This window comes from Mus caroli, unplaced genomic scaffold (genome assembly GCF_978045245.1).
Source record: "Mus caroli unplaced genomic scaffold, Mus_caroli_1 scaffold_12, whole genome shotgun sequence".
NCBI lineage: Eukaryota > Metazoa > Chordata > Mammalia > Rodentia > Muridae > Mus > Mus caroli.
The window spans coordinates 47326203-47344148 of NW_028227267.1; the positions used below are offsets into that span (position 1 = coordinate 47326203).

The 17946-nt window shown below is 52.4% G+C and overlaps 2 protein-coding genes across 8 annotated transcripts; one reads left to right on the forward strand and one right to left on the reverse strand.

Moving 5' to 3' along the window:
• Nucleotides 1-156: 156 nt before the first annotated feature.
• On the reverse strand, nucleotides 157-14363 carry Znf219 (zinc finger protein 219). Of its 7 annotated transcripts, XM_021181249.3 has the most exons (6): nucleotides 13138-13382; nucleotides 8590-8910; nucleotides 3603-3691; nucleotides 1852-3286; nucleotides 1439-1570; nucleotides 157-1222 (listed from the first exon to the last, which is right to left on the reverse strand). In XM_021181249.3, exons 3-6 carry the CDS (start codon nucleotides 3606-3608, stop codon nucleotides 615-617), a joined length of 2181 nt encoding a protein of 726 aa, XP_021036908.1. In that variant the 5' UTR covers nucleotides 3609-3691; nucleotides 8590-8910; nucleotides 13138-13382; the 3' UTR covers nucleotides 157-614. The 7 variants fall into 7 exon arrangements, with proteins under 7 accessions (XP_021036908.1, XP_021036907.1, XP_029324781.1 ...); XM_021181248.2 differs by lacking the exons at nucleotides 8590-8910; nucleotides 13138-13382 and adding an exon at nucleotides 14169-14363; XM_029468921.2 differs by lacking the exons at nucleotides 8590-8910; nucleotides 13138-13382 and adding an exon at nucleotides 13838-13953.
• On the forward strand, nucleotides 10697-12929 carry Tmem253 (transmembrane protein 253). The gene is made up of 6 exons (XM_021181253.3): nucleotides 10697-10852; nucleotides 11407-11517; nucleotides 11611-11667; nucleotides 12187-12297; nucleotides 12375-12521; nucleotides 12849-12929. The coding sequence occupies exons 1-6, from the start codon at nucleotides 10697-10699 to the stop codon at nucleotides 12927-12929; spliced, it is 663 nt and encodes a 220-aa protein (XP_021036912.2).
• Nucleotides 14364-17946: the final 3583 nt, after the last annotated feature.

Here is a 17946-nt window from a genome sequence, read left to right on the forward strand (position 1 = left end):
GCCTCAGTGCAAGAGAGGCCGCGGCTATTTATTACAAACGCTAGCTTTAGTAGGGCCTCATCCAGAGTTACTGAATCAAAGGTTGGCATCCTTATCGACCTCGCTGATAATGAAGTGCCCAGGAGGAGTGAAACACAGGCAGACACACACAGGGCCTTGTGCCTCAAGACACCTGTTTATTGGAGACATGACTCTTCAACAGGGATGACAGGAATCGTACCAAAAATAGCAACGTCTACAAGGGCCCCTGATAGGGCTAGAAGGGTACAGTGCCCCCCACCCCCACCCCTTATACAAAAATAAACTCTCATGCCTATGGACCAGCAGGAACTGGCAGAGCGGCTCCTTAACAGGAACACATCCTCTACCAGCCCTAGGACCCCGTTCTTTGACCCTCACCTCTGCCACTTCTAAGGCACTGTGACTCCTCTGGGCTGGGTGGGTGCTGCTTGCCCACTCTCCTTCACCCACTGCCCACTTTACCTCTTGGTCCACCTTGGGCTGGGATACGGGTCCCACACTGCTCCCTGCTGGCTGCTCTACCCAACTACCTCTAGCACTTCCCCGCTCCTGCGGGGTAAGCTTACTAAGCTAATCACTCCTAAGAGGGCTCCCTACCGTTCTTGACCCCCAAGACCTGCCTCTCCAGATCTAGACAGCCCTGGGCTGCCCTCCTCTTCTAGTGGAGGACTGGGAGGGGTCTCTCCTGATGGTGCCCGGACATAGGTTGGAGACGTGTCGGCTCGGGGCTGCCGGCGGCCCCGAGCACGACGGCTGTGGTGTACTTGCAGATGCAAGGCCATTAGCTCAGGAGCTCCAGTGGCAAAGGGGCAGAAGAGGCAGCGGTGAAGGGCACCCCCTGCCCCGGCCTCACCTCCCGGGCCCGCCCGTAGGGACAGGTCCAGGGGTTCGGCTTCACCGCCTCGCCCGTTTCGCAGGGTCCTCCCAGGGCTAGCAGGCTTCCTACGGGACCCTGGTCCGGTGCTGCTCGAAGGAGGCCGGGTACTTGCAGTGCCCTCTACCCAGGTGGCTGAGGCCTGAGTTGGCTTGGCTCCTGACTGCGGCTGCAGTGAGCCCCGCTGGGAAGGTGGCGGGGGTTCTGGGGGAGGCCCAGGACCTGCACTGCTCCTCTGCTCTCGGTGGTGACGCTGAAGGTGATACTTGAGCGAGCCCGACTGGGTACCTGCATAGTCGCAGTGTGGACACTTGTAGGGACGCTCACCTGGGAAGAGTAGGTCACGGGATCACTACCACTCACACACCCACATGTATTTTGCTCAATTTACAAACTTCATCCCAAGGAGCGAACGCTGACTCCCTGCGAGGTGATTTAGACGATCTTTCCGATCTGAAGGGTGGCCAGCAGGACCTCCAGCCTTCTGGCTGCTCTGACCTTTCTTCCTCCTAGACCCTCCCCTATGCAGAAAGCCTCCCTCACCTGTATGCACACGAAGATGCACTTTTAGGTGATGCGCCGAGCGGAAAGATTTTCCACAGAAGGGGCAGTCCTTGCCAGTGGCCCCACGGCCTGCTTCAGATCGTGTCCCTCCAACCAGCAGCCCGTTTTCTTCTGCAACACGTTAAAAGGAAGATACAGGGTCTCGCTGCCTTGTCCCAACCAGGTATCCATTATACCCACCATCCCTTTGGGCTCAAAAGGAAAGAGGTTTGGGGGAACATAGATTTGTTAAAGAGTTAATACCCTTGGGAAACCACAAAACTTCCAGTAAGAAAAAGGGAGTACGGGGACAGAAGCCCAGGAGAAATCAGAGCAGGTCTTCTGAAAAGGCGTGTTGGACAAAGTTTCGAGAACCAAATGCCACAACCCCCGAGAAAATAGTGTGTACATACCTTGGGTGGCCGTGGATCTCGCCTGGGTCCCTGCGGCAGGTGCAGGCTGTCCTGACCCCTCACCTGGGTTGGGGTGCAGGGAAGTCAGAGAGCCCAGCGACCTGCCTCGGGCCCAGCTCTCCTCTTCAGTCTCCACCACTTCTTCTTCCTCTTCTGGTTCCTCTGTACGGTGTCGCCGAGCCCGGTTGGGAAGAGCTGAAGGCAGTGGGCGGAACCCTCCATAGCTTCGGCCACCTCCAGGGTCAGCACCCTCACCATTGGGTCGTACTTCCCCAGCTCGTACACTCAGGTAGCCTAAGAGGCTTGGGGGCTCTCGGCGCTCAGCCGGAGCGGGTGCTGGGGCCAGGAGGAGTGCAGGGCCCAGTGGCTCGTATGCCAGTAGGCTCAGGTCGGGAGGCTGAGGGGCCCTGGCAGGTGCAGAGCCAGGGCCTGGAGCACGCAAAGGACCCAGCTTGCTGGTGTGCACCTTCATGTGGTTCTTAAGGAACCAGGGCTCCTTGAAGCAGCGACCACATACGGGGCACGCATGATCAAAGGAGGCCTTGTGCTTGCGCATGTGACCCTTGAGAAACCAGGACTGTGTAAAGCTCTGGCCGCACACCTGGCAACGGAACTCAGGTGGCGCAGGGGGCTCCTCCGGAGGTGCAGGAGTTGGGGCAGGGTTTGCCTCCCGGTCAGGCTCTGGCCTAGGTTCAGGCTCAGGCTCAGGCTCAAGGGCAGATCTGGGTTCTTGCTGGGGTGGAGGCTGGGGTTCAGGCGTAGATGTAGCCGCCAGGGGGCGCTCGGAAGCCCCGTGGACCGTCAGACTGTGGTGCAGCAACTCCTCCTCCTGGCTGGAGCCAAAACTGCACAAGCTGCACTTCCAGGGCCTGTGCAGGATATGCAGGTGGCGTTCCCGCTCCGCTGAGGTGCGAAACTTGCCTTTGCAGAAAGGGCAACGGAAGGCAGATGAGGAAGGGACCTGAGGGCGAGCCAGGCCCTCTGCGGCAGGGCTGGACTGCATTCCGCCTGAGCTTCTGGCTCTCCCGAGTCGGGCTTCGCGAAGCAGGGCGCGTTCCTCCAACTCCAGCAACAGCCGTGCAGCAGGGCTGCGTGGACGCTCCGGCTGGTGCGTTCGGAGGTGTGAGCGCAGCAGAGCCCGCTGCGCTGCGCGGTGGCCGCAATGTGGGCACTGGAAGGCTTGGGCGCCCGGGTGGGCTCTCAGGTGCAAAGCCAAGATGGAATTGAATCGGAAGCGCTTTCCGCACACAGGACAAGGGAAGCGCCGTTCGCCTGCACGAGTCTCAGACCAGCCCACTGCTCCCATCCCAGGCGAGCCGGGTCCTGGAGTCCCGCTGACACCTGGTCCGTTGGAGTAGCGCTGCAGATCCAGCTCGCCGTCGAAGGCTGGTGGGGAAGGCTCTAGGTGGCCGACCAGGATGCGGGGACGTGAGCCCTGTGGGGAAAGATGCACGTAGAGGACAGGGTGGAAAAGACCACCCTGTAGAATGTAGAAAAATGCAAAGGCACGAAGAACAGCAGTAAGAAGAGTGTGTATGGAGGTTGGGAGATTGGGACCTAACCTAGGTACACTGATACGTCTCACCTCCAGAAATTGTGGGATGAGTGGAAGTTAGACACGGGCCAAGTTAATAACGTATGCTACTATAATACGAAGTTTAAGAAACAAAGAAACAAAAAAAAAAAAAAGGAGGCAAGAGAGGGTGTCCCGCTGAAGGTACTTTGCAGGTCAAGGACAGAACTTCACTCACCTCCATGGACCCCCTTCACATTCTTTGGTTCTGAGGATTGGAAGGAGGAAGAAGAAAAGCTGCTAATGAAGGCAACAGGTGCGGAGGTGCTAAAACAAGACAGAGCGGTTGGAGGAAAGATGAGCCCTGGCTTTTGGCAGTAGAGTCACCCCACTTAGCAGCCTGTATCCTTAAAACCCATCCCTTCTTCCTACTGTGATCTTGGGGTATTCCAGGCTTTTTATTTGCTGTCCTCAAAACTTGCATCTCTTCATCTGCCAACTTGTATGATACAGACTTCCTCCCCCAAATGATGTTTTAAACACCTAGTCCAGAACCGCCATCACCACACACACACACACACACACACACACACACACACACAATGTGGGAGGCCATCATAGTATACCCCTCTTCCACTCGCGTTGGGCTGTGCCCCTGGATAAACAAATGTGGAGGGCTAGCCATACTCCTGTTTTCCAAATGGTACTAGCTCCTCTCAGACCCAGGGCCAGCCAGCCAGAATCCCTCCAGGTCCCTCCTCCTTGCTTCTGCCGGCACCCAGTCTTCTGGTCTTTCCTCCTCCCCCTCCCCCTTCCTGGATTCCTGATCCATTCATTTCCATTCATTACAGAGACTCATTCATGCATGGGAGAGAAACACCTCCCAGCAGCAGAGTCTGGAGACAGAGGGGGAGGGGCGTGAAGGGAGAGCCAGCTACAGAGGGAATGAAGAGAGTTGGGGGAGGCCTGGAAGTTAAGGGGCACTACCAGTCTAGGGAAGGGGTTTAAAAACTGCAAATCCCATTTAGGTTTCACCCCGTTTCAAACCTTGGAGCCTGTGGTTTGACGGGGCATCTCAGCCCCTTTGTCCAGAGCTGCTCCGAAGCGGGCTTTCCTCCTCTCTGCAGGGGAGAGGCTTCCTCACACAAGAGGAGGATTACACTGGCTCTGAGCTCAAGAGGCTGGAGTGAGGGATGGGGGGCGGGGCCTTGCCATCTGCACAGATAGGGGATCCACACAAGCTCTGAGCAGGAAGGGGTTAAAATTCTCCATCTAAAATTCCCTACCCGTGACAAGTGTAGCACAGGGCTGGGAAGGACAGAGTTGAGGAAGAGGATGGCAACGGGAGGTTTTCCTGCTATTTAACTGCTGACAAGGTCATGGAATTTAGGCTTCAGTGGATGACCAGAAGTCATCCAATCTACCTTCCTCCTTCCATATAGAATTGTATCTTGCTCAGGCTAGATGAACTTGGGCCTAGCTTCTTTTTTTAAACCTCAAACATAATACTCAATAAAGAACTTCCTTACAATGAGACTCATGAAACTGAAATGGGTTACTAAGAAAAAGAGAGAGGACCCAAGCATTACTTTACTTACAGGTTTGAAGAGAACTGGGCCAGGAGTCAGCCCTACCTATCAGCAAAGAAAACACTGGGGGTCCAAAGCTTTTTAAATTTTCAACATTTAGTGGAGAGTGGCAAGACTTTATGAAGGGGCAAACCCTTGTCCCGTGTGGAATCTGACTTTTGAGAGCCAAAATAAGCAAGATGTCCTACTCAAACATCAGTAGAAAACCAATGCCGCTTAATGTGTGTGTTTCTATGGGTCCCAACTCAGGCCTCCTTTCCTGGCCTATGGTCCTCCAAATGAGGCTGTTACTGGGACCAACAGCCTTATCAGGCTCACTGACAATTGCATAAAGGAGTTAGAACAGAACTAAGGAGTAGAGGCTCCTGCAAGCCTAGGCCTTACAGCCTCCAGTAATCAGTTATCCTCTCGGTTCACCTTCTGTGAAACGAGTTGTACTGAATTTACATTTGTAGTCCCTGCCAACTTGAAAGTTGTGTGGTTTTAAGTCTCAGGACTCTTCTGGCCCCCAAGAGATGCTAAAACAAATGGCCACTCCTTCAGTACCATGGAGAGTGCAGTGGGCTACTAGAGATGGCCCTCTGGCTACCTCAGTACCACAGATAGAGCTAGGAAGTGCTAGAGAGGCCACACTGGCCATTTTAGAATCAGAAAGAGGACACAGAAACTAGTGGATATATATATACATACATACATACATATATATATTCACATTCATATTTGGAACCTATGCAGGGGTTTCAGAGAAACCATGGAGGGGTATCTAACAGAAGAATTACTGCGGCCTTTTCGATGTCATTGAAAATAGAAAATACGCACACCTAGAAAAATTTTAATTAGCTATACAGAATGTCATAACAGTTACAGTTTGTACATCCTGGAATGAGTTACTGAGGCATCGTATTGGAGTCCATCACATTCTGTTGCTTTCCTGGGGATTCCCGGAACATCCTGGTGTACAGCCAATCTGGTATATTCAGAGGAAGCAGATGGCTGGGAGGGGTGTGTGTGTGAATACTGCATGGTCATAGCTGACTAACCTATGGGCACATATTTTGATTCTGAGAAGATTCTAGGGTCTCTAAAATTGCCTGTAAAACACTAAGCAAAAATGTGTCCTAGGAAAATGGTCTAATATCTGAGGCAAAAAGAAGAGAAAAAAAAGACAAGTCTTCCTCACCAGAACAAGAGCCCCCCACACACACACACTTCCGCATGTAGCAGTTTCCAGGATGGAAAGCAGAGACACATTAGAAGGTACAAATGGAAGATGAATTTCTCCTCAGGGGAAGTTCCCCAGAAGGTGGCCTAAAATCAGTAAAAATCCACCGAGACCTCCTAGGCCCAGTCAAGATGGCTTCCGTCATTTCTACATCAAACCAGGTCTCGGGCACCAGAGCTCATAAATTGCTCTCAATAAGGGAGATCCAACAGAGACAGAGTCTGTGACCTGGTTTGGAACCTAAGTCAGACATGTATTGTCTGTGGACAATCCTCACATTTTTCTATACTCAAGGCTTAAACACCACCTCTGAGCCTTGGCCAGAGAGTGGTACTGACCTACTTTCCACACACAGTGGGAATCAGGGGTTATCTTGTTCCTGTTTGTATTTTGCAGGGATGCAGGACCAGTGTTACAAATTAGAAATATTTCCAAAGCAACAGGCCAATTACTTTCACAGACTGGGAGAGCCGATGCAGAAGTGGTAAGTGCAAATCCTACCGAGGATGACTGGATGGTGAAAAGACGTACGGAAGAATTCACCAAATAAAGGACCAAGAAAGCTGCCCCTCCCACCCCAAATCTTGTGATTCGAAGATTTTTAAGGTCAAGTATTCAGTAAAAAAGATCAGAGTCTCTGGGGCCTAGTAGTAAGTAATTAGGCCTCTGTCTCTGGTCATCCCCAACATATGATTTCTTTCCCCCTCTCGTTGGCAATCTCCCCTCTCCTAAATCAGCTAACAAATATGAACCCCAGTGCTAGATGAGAGAAAATGGAAAGGGGGCTTATTAGATAGTCCAAAGTCAAGACCGCCTGGAGAACACACACAAGAGAACAACTCACTTGTAAGGTCTCTCCATGGCTCTCTGAACCTGGATGCTCTGAGAGCTGTTTCAAATCCACATTACACTGAACCTGGACACCTTTTAATATGAGTTCTTGGGGAAAGGACTGGGGGGAGGTGGGGGGGGGGAACAGCATGAAATGTCAGTCATTGGCTCCCATATTAACTATGAAGAGGTGAGAGGGAGGTACAATATACACACACACATACACACACACCATCTTATCCTAGACCCATGTTCTAGCATGTCCTAACTTGACCCCATTCTGAAAGTTCTGAGGAGCCTGGGATTGGGGGGTAAAGAGGACATGTATACAGCCTTAAGTCTCTTTAACTAGAGCTGGCCCTAAAAAGTCAGTGTTAGTGCCTGTATGAGCCTCAGTTCTCAGGCTGAGAGGTGGGTAGGAGATGATCTGGGAAAATACCCCTCTCAAAAACTGGTACGCAAGCAGAGCAGGACCTGTGATCTCACACGAGAGACTCCACCAGCACACCTCACACTCCACCCGTGGAAAATAATCCAGGAGGAGAATGGGGGCAGGGTTGGGAGATAGGGAGGCCAGAGCTCAGCTACCCCGGGCCAGGAGAACAAAAGCGGAGTTACAGCCGCCTCCGCGGCTGCCGCCGGCCGAGCTCTTTGTGACACTTTGTTTGGGACACAGAGAGAAGCACCCCCATCCTCTCCCCTCCCCCGCCCCGTGCCCTGCCGGTCCCCGAGAGTTAGGGGTCCTTCCCCCCCCACCCCCACCCGCTGCACCTGGGCCGGGGCGCACCTCCACTGTGCTCACGGCTCTCCCACCGCGCACCCCCAGGCCCCCTGCACCCCAGGCCGCGGCGCCCGGCCTCACGGTCCCTACAAAGCCGCGCGCCCCCGCCCCGCGCCGCGGCCCTCCCCTCCGTGCGGGGCTCCCGGCTCCCCCACCTGGCCCCCTCCTCGGACCCCCCACCCCAACTCTCACGCCGGCCCCGCCGCCCCCACCCCGCCCCCCGAAGCGGCGGGCGAAGTTTGCCGGGGCCGCGCGGCGCCCCTCCCCCGCCCCCGCCCCCTGCACCTGCTCCGCGCGCGCCCCCTCCGGGAGGGGCGGGGAGGGCGGCGGCGGGGGGGCGCGGGGGGAGCGGCTACTCACGAGCCCCGGCGGGCGGGCGGCGGCGCGGGCGGCGGCGGCGGCGGGCCGGCGGCGCGGGCGTCAGCGTTACGTGGGGCCGGGGGAGATGCGCCGGGCCCCGGCCCCCCCGCCCCCGGCCCGGCCCCCGCCCCTCCCCGGCCCTCCGCCCCCGGCCCGGCCCGCATTGTGTGCGGCGGGAGGCGGCCCGGCCATTAGCATGCGGGGGGCGGCGCGGCCGGCAGCGCGCTCGGGCTCCGGGGCCGGGGGACCCCCGGAGCGGCAAGAGGCGGCCGCCAGGGGGTGCGGGCCTTGGGGGGGCCCGGGGCGTCGCGCGAGGAGGAGGGGGCGGGGGTGGGGCGCGCAGACCGTTCCTCGAGGGGACTGGAGGAGATTGTGAAAGGTCATCTTGTCCTTCCCCCAGCCTCCAAGCAGGCTGCCCCTCCCACCCTAGACCCGGACATACCAGGGAAGGAGTTGGCTCTGCCGCTGCTTCTGCCCCAACATGCACAGGCTTGGGAAGTTCTTCCTGGGGTTTTATCTCAAAGCCTCTCCCTTACAATTTGTCTCTCTTTTGGGAGAGGAGGAGGGGCGATTATAGAGATAGTTAATGTCTGCCGTACAAGAAACATTATTAAAGTTACTCTTCCGCCTTTGCCGTTCTTGATAAACACTTCTCGCTCCTGCTTCACGAATTCTATTTTCCGTTCTTTAAGACACTTTAATGGCTCTTCAATGCAACAATATTTACTGAGTGCTTACCAAGCACCCGGCGCTGTGCTCGACACTGGGGGTATGCAGAGAAGGGGATGTGTTACTTTCTCTCGGCACGATTATAACCCAAACAGTAGTTGCACACTCCTAAGTGGCATACTCAGATTTAGTCAATATTTACTCGATGATTGTTCACGTATTTAGCAGCATGAGATCTTTCCAGTAATCCTCTCTCATATAAGCTCCATTTACAGAAAAAGTAGGTTCTCTCCTTCCACTGACCTGCAAATTCAGGGACATCATAAGGCCTCTATCTCAACCTTGCCATTAAATAAAATCGACTCGCTTGGTGATTAAAAAGAGAGGAACTAGGCACAATTTGTCTGGTTCCCTTTAAACTTGGGTCCCCGGTGCCCAGGAAATCAGCATGGATACAGTGCTCCAGTGGTGTTGGCTCGGCAGTGAGTAGGGCAGAAGTGGCTCATGAGGAAAGCTAGTTTTCTTCCCTTCCTCCTGGGCCTCCGCTCCCTGGGATCTTCTGGCTCAGTTTCTTTTATTTATGGTGGTTATAAATAATAGCCACCTCCTTCTGTGGTGTGTACCGGGGCTAAGCTAATTCCTATGCATTTTCTCTTCATGCTCAAGGCAACCCCTTGAGATTGGTATTGTTCATTTCCTTTTTACAGATAAGGAAACAGATTAAGCAACTTGACTGAGGTCAGCCAGATAGACCAGGGACCCAGGCACAGGGAGTAGCATCTCGAGACCTCAGGCTCTTTCCTGTATTTGCTCGGTAAGGTATATACATTCAGGCCAGCTGGCTCTCTTTCTTAAATGTGGAAATAAATGTTCTCACCTTAGCTTCTGGGCAAGCCCTGTGGCAATATGTACAGCAATCACAACTGTATATGACCTTCTCAGCACCTTTAATGGCGCCCTACCCACCCTGGAATCAACTTCCCTTTGGGGGAGGGGGGAGATTGTTGTTAGTTCTGATTATCAGGGAATGAAGTGGAGTTCAATTAGGTAAAAATAATGTCACAATAATGTAGCCAAGGTCACCGTCCTGAAAAGGTGACAGAACTGAGATTCTAGCCCAGGCCTTTGGAGACCCTTTGTAATGCAAAAATATTGTAGGTATAGTATCCTTTTCCAGACCAGCACCTAGGAACCGGGTCTTCTCTGGGTCAGAAACAATCCCCAGTGTACAAGGCTTTCCCTCCCTTTAATCAACTAGTCAAAGCCCTGGGATGGATCCCTAGTATCACACTTAGAAAAAAAGTGAGGAAAAGAAACTGCCCAGAGAAGCCAGGGGAGCGGGGCTGAAAACTGGTCTGGGAACAGGGTTCCCAGAGGAGCAATCCAGACAGTAACACAGGATCTCACTAGGGCAGAATGAGTAATTTGAGGAGGAAGTCAAAGAACAAAGACTGAATGGAAATAAGGGGAGACTGAGGTCTAGGATGATTTTGTCCATAGCGATGAAGTAAGTGAACCCTGAGGAAGGGCAGAAAGAGGGCAATAAAGGGGGACTACTGAGGCAGGCTGGGTGGCCGGCCAGTGGAGTGAGCTGAGGCTCCTGTCTAGGAAGGCCACTCCCTGAATCTTTAGGCCCTCATAGTGACCTTTGCCCCACCACACCTCAGCTCTCTGACAGATTATGTGCCAGGAAAAGACTGTCTGCTCTGAGCTACCAGGCCCCTCAGGAGTTCTGTGACCCAGCGGAGTTGCAACCCATTGGAGTGACCGCTTCAGAGTAGGTAGGTGTAAGGTTTCTGGGCCTCAACCCTGAATTAGGAGTGGGCAGAGGGGTCAATGAAAGAGATGGTGTGTGTTCTCATTTCCTGAAAAGCCCCATAATGAATTTTTGCAGCCTAGGAAATACCACTCTTACAGTCAAGCAAGCAATGGATCAAAATGCTAATCAGCCAAGACAGGAGAGACCCAGCGTTCGCCTGGAAAAGCTACAGCACTGGGCAAGACACAAGCAAAGTGGATGCCTACTGGTGCTGGCGGTGAGGCCAGGTTGCCCCGCTTCAGGTTTTAGCTGACTGTACACAGTTCAATTCCACTCATGTTCAGTGAGCACAAACCATGTAGCACCAGAAACTGTGCTGGGGACTGGGGGTGGGGGAAAGAAAGAAATGTACAAATTAACAAAGCAAAACCCTTCATTTCCAAGTAGCTGCCTTTACCTTTGGGGGAAAACATGAAGGTAAGTGAACTATAAAATGAGACAGAAAAAAGTGGCATCTCGTTTTTGATCTCACTTTTTAGCCGGGCGTGATGGCACACGCCTTTAATCCCAGCACTTGGGAGGCAGAGGCAGGTGGATTTCTGAGTTCGAGTCCAGCCTGGTCTACAAAGTTCCAGGATAGCCAGGGCTACACAGAGAAGCCCTGACTCGAAAAACCAAAAAAAAAAAAAAAGAATCTCACTTTTTAAACTGCCTTCACACGGGTACTTTACTATGCATTTATCCTAACTAATGATATCTAAACGAGGAAAACACTGTGCAGAGGGAAGAGTCCCCGAGAGTCCCCTCTTAACTGCCCTGTCTGGCTTCCAGGTGAGCCAAGTGTGGCTGGCAATAGCTATGGTCCCCTTTACTATCTCAGTTTCCTGCTTGACCTCTGCCTGTCACCTGGTCACAGCACTGCCACTTTGGCCCGGAGCCTCGGTAAGACCCACCATAGGGATCGTGAGAGGAAGATTGGGGTTGGGACCTCTCTAACAAAGCTAGAGTTCACAGTTTGCCCTTCTAACCATTTAGGGCCTCCTCACGGGCATTATCACCCTTGAACTCCGAAGAGCACCTTGTATCTGGAAGGTGAGAGAAGAGAATATAGGCCTCCTCCCATTCTCTCAGTGCACACACACACACACCCCTCAACCAAAAGAGGGATTTATCCTCTCAGCTGTCTGTCCCTGACTGGAGCAATTAAGTAAGAATGGCAGAAAGCTAACCATCCTGTTTGAAGGTAGGGAAATAGAAGCAGACATTTGTTAGTTGCTTGTTTGGTGTGTGTGTGTGTGTGTGTGTGTGTGTGTGTGTGTGTGTGTGTGTGTGTGACTGGACCCAGAAACACATGCACAATAGGCAAACACTAGCCCTGGGCTAAAGCCTCAGCCCCCACCCCCATAAGTTACTCAGGATGGTCTTGAACATATCCTGTAGCTCAATCAGGTCTTGACCTTTTGATCCTCCTGCCTCAGCCTCCCAAGTGTCAGGGATTACAGGCCTCCACTAGTCCTGGGCCTGAGTTTTGTTTTCAGCTAGGTCGTAGGTGGAGTTTGAGTTTGCAATGAGTCTCCCAAGCTGGTCAGGGCTGAGCTGGCTCACTGGTAGGTGCGGGCCATGATGATATCCAACACCTTCAACCTGATCTTGGGCTTCATTGCGGTGGTGATAGAGGTGATGAAGACAGCCTTGGGAACTGCCTCTACGGACTCCTCCCAGGTACTGGTAAATGAAGGTGGAAGGGCAGAATAAAACGGGGTGTACCCACAAAAGCATCCTCACCCTGCGACCTGCAGTCGACAGGGTTGCTGGTGCTGGAGCTGAGCGCGGAAGCCTTCACCCTAGCGGGAGTGCTGGTCTCCACATATGCCCTGTTCTTGCTGAGCCAGAGGAAGCCTGGATACTTCAAGAGGTCAAGGCTGCAGTACCGGGAGCTACAGGAGGTAGGGGGTACAGGGAGGAAAGCATGAAGCAGCCAGCTTCCAGCTAACTTTTAATCTGGCTGTCCTTATCTGTGTGCTTAAGAGCACATAGTAGGGCCGTAGGGGAGTGAAGGGCTGAAATTGATTGGCTTTCTGGCATTGGACGTTAGTTCCCTAATGATGTTTGTGGAAGAATTGGGTATTTAATGACTGGAGCTACACGCGTGCATAAACGTTAGGAAGCTGCCATAATGTACTATTGGAAAGACTGGAAAAACTGGAAGGGGGTTGCTTCTACCCGGGGTTTCCCTTTTGTTGACCCCAAAATTTGCTCGCATCTGTTTTCAGGGCCTCTCTGAGATGGAGGAGGTTTCTGGTTTGGAGAATGGTCCCGTGGTGGCTAGCACAGGAAATAGGACGGATGAGTGAGTGGGCAAGACAGGTGCCACTGTCCCCCTACGCCAAGGGGGGCATCTCCAGGCACTTCTGCGTCTTGCACCTCCCTTGGACTATAACTGGACTTCCCCCAGAATGTGCTTGAAGCCCAGAGTGCTCTCAATTTCCCCTCATCCCAGGCCCATTTCTCTTCTCTTCCCCACTAGAGGGAGATAATTTCTGGACTAGAGACCTCCCTCACCTCACGCCTCGTCAAGCAGCTTCCTCCCTTGCATTCTTCGCCTTCTTCCTCCCTGCCTCTCCATCCAGCTTCATTTCACATCTGCCTCCTCTCACTGTTCACCTTTCACAATCCCATCCACTCCAAGCCCGGTTGCTGCAGCAGCCAACCCAGAATCCGCGTCGGTTGTGCTCCAGGTCTCCCTTGGATCCGGGTCCTGCCTAATTCACCCGAGACTACAAATCCCAGGATGCCCCGCTACCCCGTGACCTACTGCAAAATAAAGAGCCTTCCCTCGGCGGCGGGGGCGCTGTGCATCTGCTGAGTGACGCCAGGCGCTGGGAGCAAGGCCTAGCCGAGTTTTCCTCGGACGCGACCACTGGCCCCGCGTGCGGGGAGGCGCCGGGAGGGCCGTCGCGCACCGAGGCGCCGCCACCGCGGCCAGCTCACCGCCACCTGCTGCGGGTCTCTAGCCCTCGTGCCCGCAGCTGCCGGTAAAGGCTGGCAAAGGCTGGGGGTCGGCGCCGGGCCAAGCCGCGCTTCCCCAGGTGCTGCCGCCGCGCCCCTCGCGCGAGTGCCCAGGTTCAAAGTCCTGAGACTTGGAGCGCGCGCGAGAAGGGGGTTGGAGATGATGAGTCAGAGGCGCCGGCCCTCCTCGCCCCCTCCCCCCCGGGCCGGGAGCTGGAGAGGACAGGCTGGCTGGGCAGGCGGGGGTACCGACCTAAGACTTTCCCGCCTCTAGCGAGCACGCTGGTGGACCGAGCCCGCGTGGCCGCCACCCTTTCCAAGGCGGGAGCAGGACTGCGCAGGCTCAGCCTTTCGGCCGCCCCCGGCGGGCCTTTGATCCCTGCAGCGGTATGGTCGCTGAAGCTCTCTTTGTACTGTGCCCACACCACTTATGACCTCTGCAAGTGTACAAAGATGATAGACTCGGTTGGTTTGGGGGAGCGGGGAAAGCCCAGGAAAACAGTGGATCCCAATAGCACGGGGGGGGGGGGGGCAGCTTAGTAGCTGCTAAAAAGTAGAGATTGACTAGGCCTAAGAGAACTCACCCCAAATTCACATAGTGCCCGGGATGGGTGTTCGCCTCACATTCATTTTTGTTCCCACTTGAGAAGGCTTCTTTTCCCTAGAGAATGCTGCTTCTCCGGGCTCAGGCAAGCCCAGGTACCAGTGAGGCTAGAGCGCAGCCTGGCTGGCTTGCCTTGACATTGCAGTGGCGCCAGCTGCAGATCCTTTCTGTTTGTGACACCTTGGGAGTGGTAATAGTCGCCCTATGACAAAGTTACGTGTGAGTATTAGTGGGTGGAGACAGATCTGGGATCAGGCTCTGGAATGGAGAGAACGCAATCTGGGCCTCCTCCATGTCTTCTCTTCCCCCAATCAAACTGCAGGGATAGTGAAGGGCTCATGTGTGAAGGGCTCTGAGAAAAGAATATTTTTCTTCAAAGTCAGGACGTAGTGGCCAAAGAAACTATAGAGAGAAAACAGCAATTAGCTGTCTTCCAGCTTTTACCGCGGTAATCGGAAACCTGGATATTGCATTCTGCATCTTAAGAGAAACTCTAGGACCGTATAAATGGGTCTCTTAACAATGCTGAACACTCAGGGCCAAAACCTCTGGTTTTATTTCTCATTACTTTGTGTCCAGAATAACCGACAAGGGCCTTTGTTCATTGTAAATTATTAAGATCCTAAGATGCCGGAGGCTCAATTTTTTTTTTTTCCTTTTCTTTTCTAAAAGGCAGGGTCTCACGTGTATATTTGCCTGCCTGGAACTTGCCATGTAGACCTTGATCCACATGCCCGTGAGTGCTGGAGTTAAAGGCATGTGCCACCCACCATGCTTGACCGAGCCTCACTGTATGAAGGACCCTACTGTGTCACCATAAGATTGCCTCCCGCGCTACATCGGGAACTAAGTGTGAAGAATTGTTTATGAATTCTGCAGTGCTGCTCCCCAAATGGATACATGCTAACTTCCATCACAATTGGTTGGCCAAATTAAGTTGTAAAGCCTCACTCAGTTTCGTGGGGAAGATAATATAGAATATGAGGGGGAATAAACAAGGAAAAGGTTAGACATCTGTGGTGAACCTTGAATGGCTCCGCAGTTGGAATTTGTCTACTAGCAACCATGCCTATTTCTCCTTGTTTAGTTCAGTGAGCTTCCATGTGAAATTCTTAGTGGGAGAAAAACAAGACCAGGCGTCAGGAGATCTAGATTCTGGTTCTGTTGCTTGAGCGCATAAAATCTGTCTGAACTACACTTCATTTGCATGGCCATTACACCATGTTTCTTCTGATTATCTTACAGAGTCATATGGCTAAAATAGTCATGCAAAAGTACTCTAAAATGATGGAAAATAAGTTGTCTAAGAAGGCAGATAATGGTGTAAGTGAGTGAACTAGATCGCCTGTGAAGTAAGAACTGCTGGGAACTCAACAGTACACACTGCTAAATGGGTGTCCGTCCTCAACTCCACCAGCGACTGCCATGGGCAGCTCTGGCTCCGGTAGTGCCATGGTTTCCGGATTTGAATAGAAGTCAGAAATTTAGAACACTCTTATTTTAAAAGTATTAATAATGAAAAAAAATTTTATTCAAGGGTCAGATTCAGCCTATAGTTCAGTAGACTGAAGTGTCAAGTTCTGCATTATGCAAATAGATGGCAAAATTTTGGGTTGAATCCTGGCTCTCAGAAGGCAGAGGCAGGAGGATCACTGTGAGTTCAAGGCCAGTCTGGTCTACAGAGCTAGCTCTAGGACCACTGGGGCTACACAGGAAAACTCAATTGTTTTGAAAAACCAGAAAACAACTAGAAGAATTGGGGGTTTGGGATGTACAGTACGGTTTCTGTAGCTCTTGTGAAACACACCTGTGTTGGAGGGGTTAAACTTGAAACTACCCCTCTAGACATTGCTTTCCAGGAAAGGGTCAGTTTGCCTGGGGCGGGGGAGATATTTTGCAATACCGGAAGAGAGTTTTGATGGTCAGCTGGGAGTGGGGTTGGTAAGGGAATGTGGTAAGGCAGGTACATTAGCATATAAATCAGGAGATTGCTACGAGGCTCCTCCTCTGGCCGTTACCTTTGGCCTGCTACAAGCCAAAAGGGAGTCTTCGCTGTTTCTCATGACTACCCTTGCCACCCTGACTGGGCCAGAGTCCCTGGCTGCTCTAGAATTCTGCATTGCTACCATGCTCCTAGTGACCACGCCATCTGACCCATTCTGCACCAATCTGGCAGCCTCTATGGAGGTCACCCATTTTATTTCAATTAGAACTTAACAAAAAAGAGATTGTGACAAGGCTCCTGCTGACGTCACTTTTTAAAGGTCACGACCCCTTCTATTCTCTTAGAAGAGACAGTTCAAGTTGGGCGACTTCCTTTGCAACTTAAGCCTGTGAGAGTTGGGGCGGGGAAACCCCATTCTGATGAATATTACTCTCGTTTCTTTGAAATTCAGTCATTTATTCTGACTTTGACTACAACTGACGATATCTCCCAAGTGAATTCTCTTCCGTTTCTCGACCTGCTTTTTTGGCTCGGAGTTTAAGTTTCAGGCTGAGTCCTCTGCTGCCACCTCGTGGCCTCTCGTTGTCCGGGTTGAGGTATCACAAAAGTCTTCCTTCTAGAAATGGCACTAGAAAGTAGCTTGGTTAGAGCAAAGAATCTCCTCTCCACTTTGTGAAGCCTCACCAGACCTCCCCATCCCCGCCCCCCATCGCATGCGTCATTGAGCATCCGGGAAACCTGACCTGGCTGTCCAGGGCGGGACAGGAGGCATCAGACTCCACTGGGCCTCCAGTCTGTTATACATTCCTGGCCAGGAGCCCAGCAACAACAGAAGGTGGACCTGCCTGTTTGGCCTAGTTAATTCGCCTAGAAGTACGATTCTCCTCATCTTAGTGAGAGATAATCCGTGTGGTGTCTGGACGCCATGGGCCTGCCGTGTAGTGTCTGGTGCCATTTTCTTGTCTAAGGCCTGCTTACTGTTGCTCTACCATGACCTCTATCTGGACTGGCCCAACTACTGCAGATTCCATATCCAGTTGATGCGCTGAGCAGGATGGCAGTGGTGTGGTCCATAGTACCAGTTAATAGAAAGGGGTCTGCAAACGCGTGATTAAGGTCTACCACCAGAGGACTAGGAGACTGCCCTAAACTGGACTGCAGGGTGATTGTTTCTGAAGGTGGGAAAGCATTTTCAGTTGGTGCTATTTTTCGTTATCACAATATTCGTATAACATCTGTAGTTTAAAAAGCCAGTGGCTGGCCCAAAACTTAATCTGAAGACCAGGTTGTCCTCAAGTTTACAGTGATCATCCAGTCTCTGTCTCCTGAGTGCTGGAATTACAAGTGTGCACCATCACATGTAGTGAGTCATTTTTTTCAAGATGTGGTCCCACTATGTAATACTGGCTGACCTAGAAGTCTGTATATAGGTCAAGCTGGCGTCAAACTCACAGAAATCCACCTGTCTGTCTCAGATCTTCTGTAAGAGCAGCAAGTACTTTTAATCTCTCCAGCCTCTTGTAGTATATACATATACATTTATAATGCATACATATGTACATCAATACATGTATATTATAGGTGATATATTTTTTCATTTTAAAATTTATTTTATGTGTATGACTGTTTTTTCCTGAGTGTATGTATGAGTACTGTGCGTGTGCCTGGTGCCTGAGGTCAGAAGAATCCTTCGGATCCCTTGGAACTGGAATTATGGATGTTTGTGAACTACTGTGTGGATGCTTGTGGTAATAGAACTGAAGCCAGCTCCTCTGAGAGAGCAACAACTGCTCTTAGCTGCTGAGTTGTCTCT

Coding starts and splice junctions, on each gene's coding strand:
- Znf219 (XM_021181248.2), bottom strand. Junction 1,571..1,851: donor GAGATCCACGGCCACCCAAG/GTATGTACACAC, acceptor AACGTGTTGCAG/AAGAAAACGGGCTGCTGGTT. Junction 1,223..1,438: donor GCATCTTCGTGTGCATACAG/GTGAGGGAGGCT, acceptor TACTCTTCCCAG/GTGAGCGTCCCTACAAGTGT.
- Tmem253 (XM_021181253.3), top strand. CDS start 10,697: ATGAATTTTTGCAGCCTAGGAAATACCACTCTTACAGTCAAGCAAGCA. Junction 11,518..11,610: donor CACTTTGGCCCGGAGCCTCG/GTAAGACCCACC, acceptor CTAACCATTTAG/GGCCTCCTCACGGGCATTAT. Junction 11,668..12,186: donor GAGCACCTTGTATCTGGAAG/GTGAGAGAAGAG, acceptor GCTCACTGGTAG/GTGCGGGCCATGATGATATC.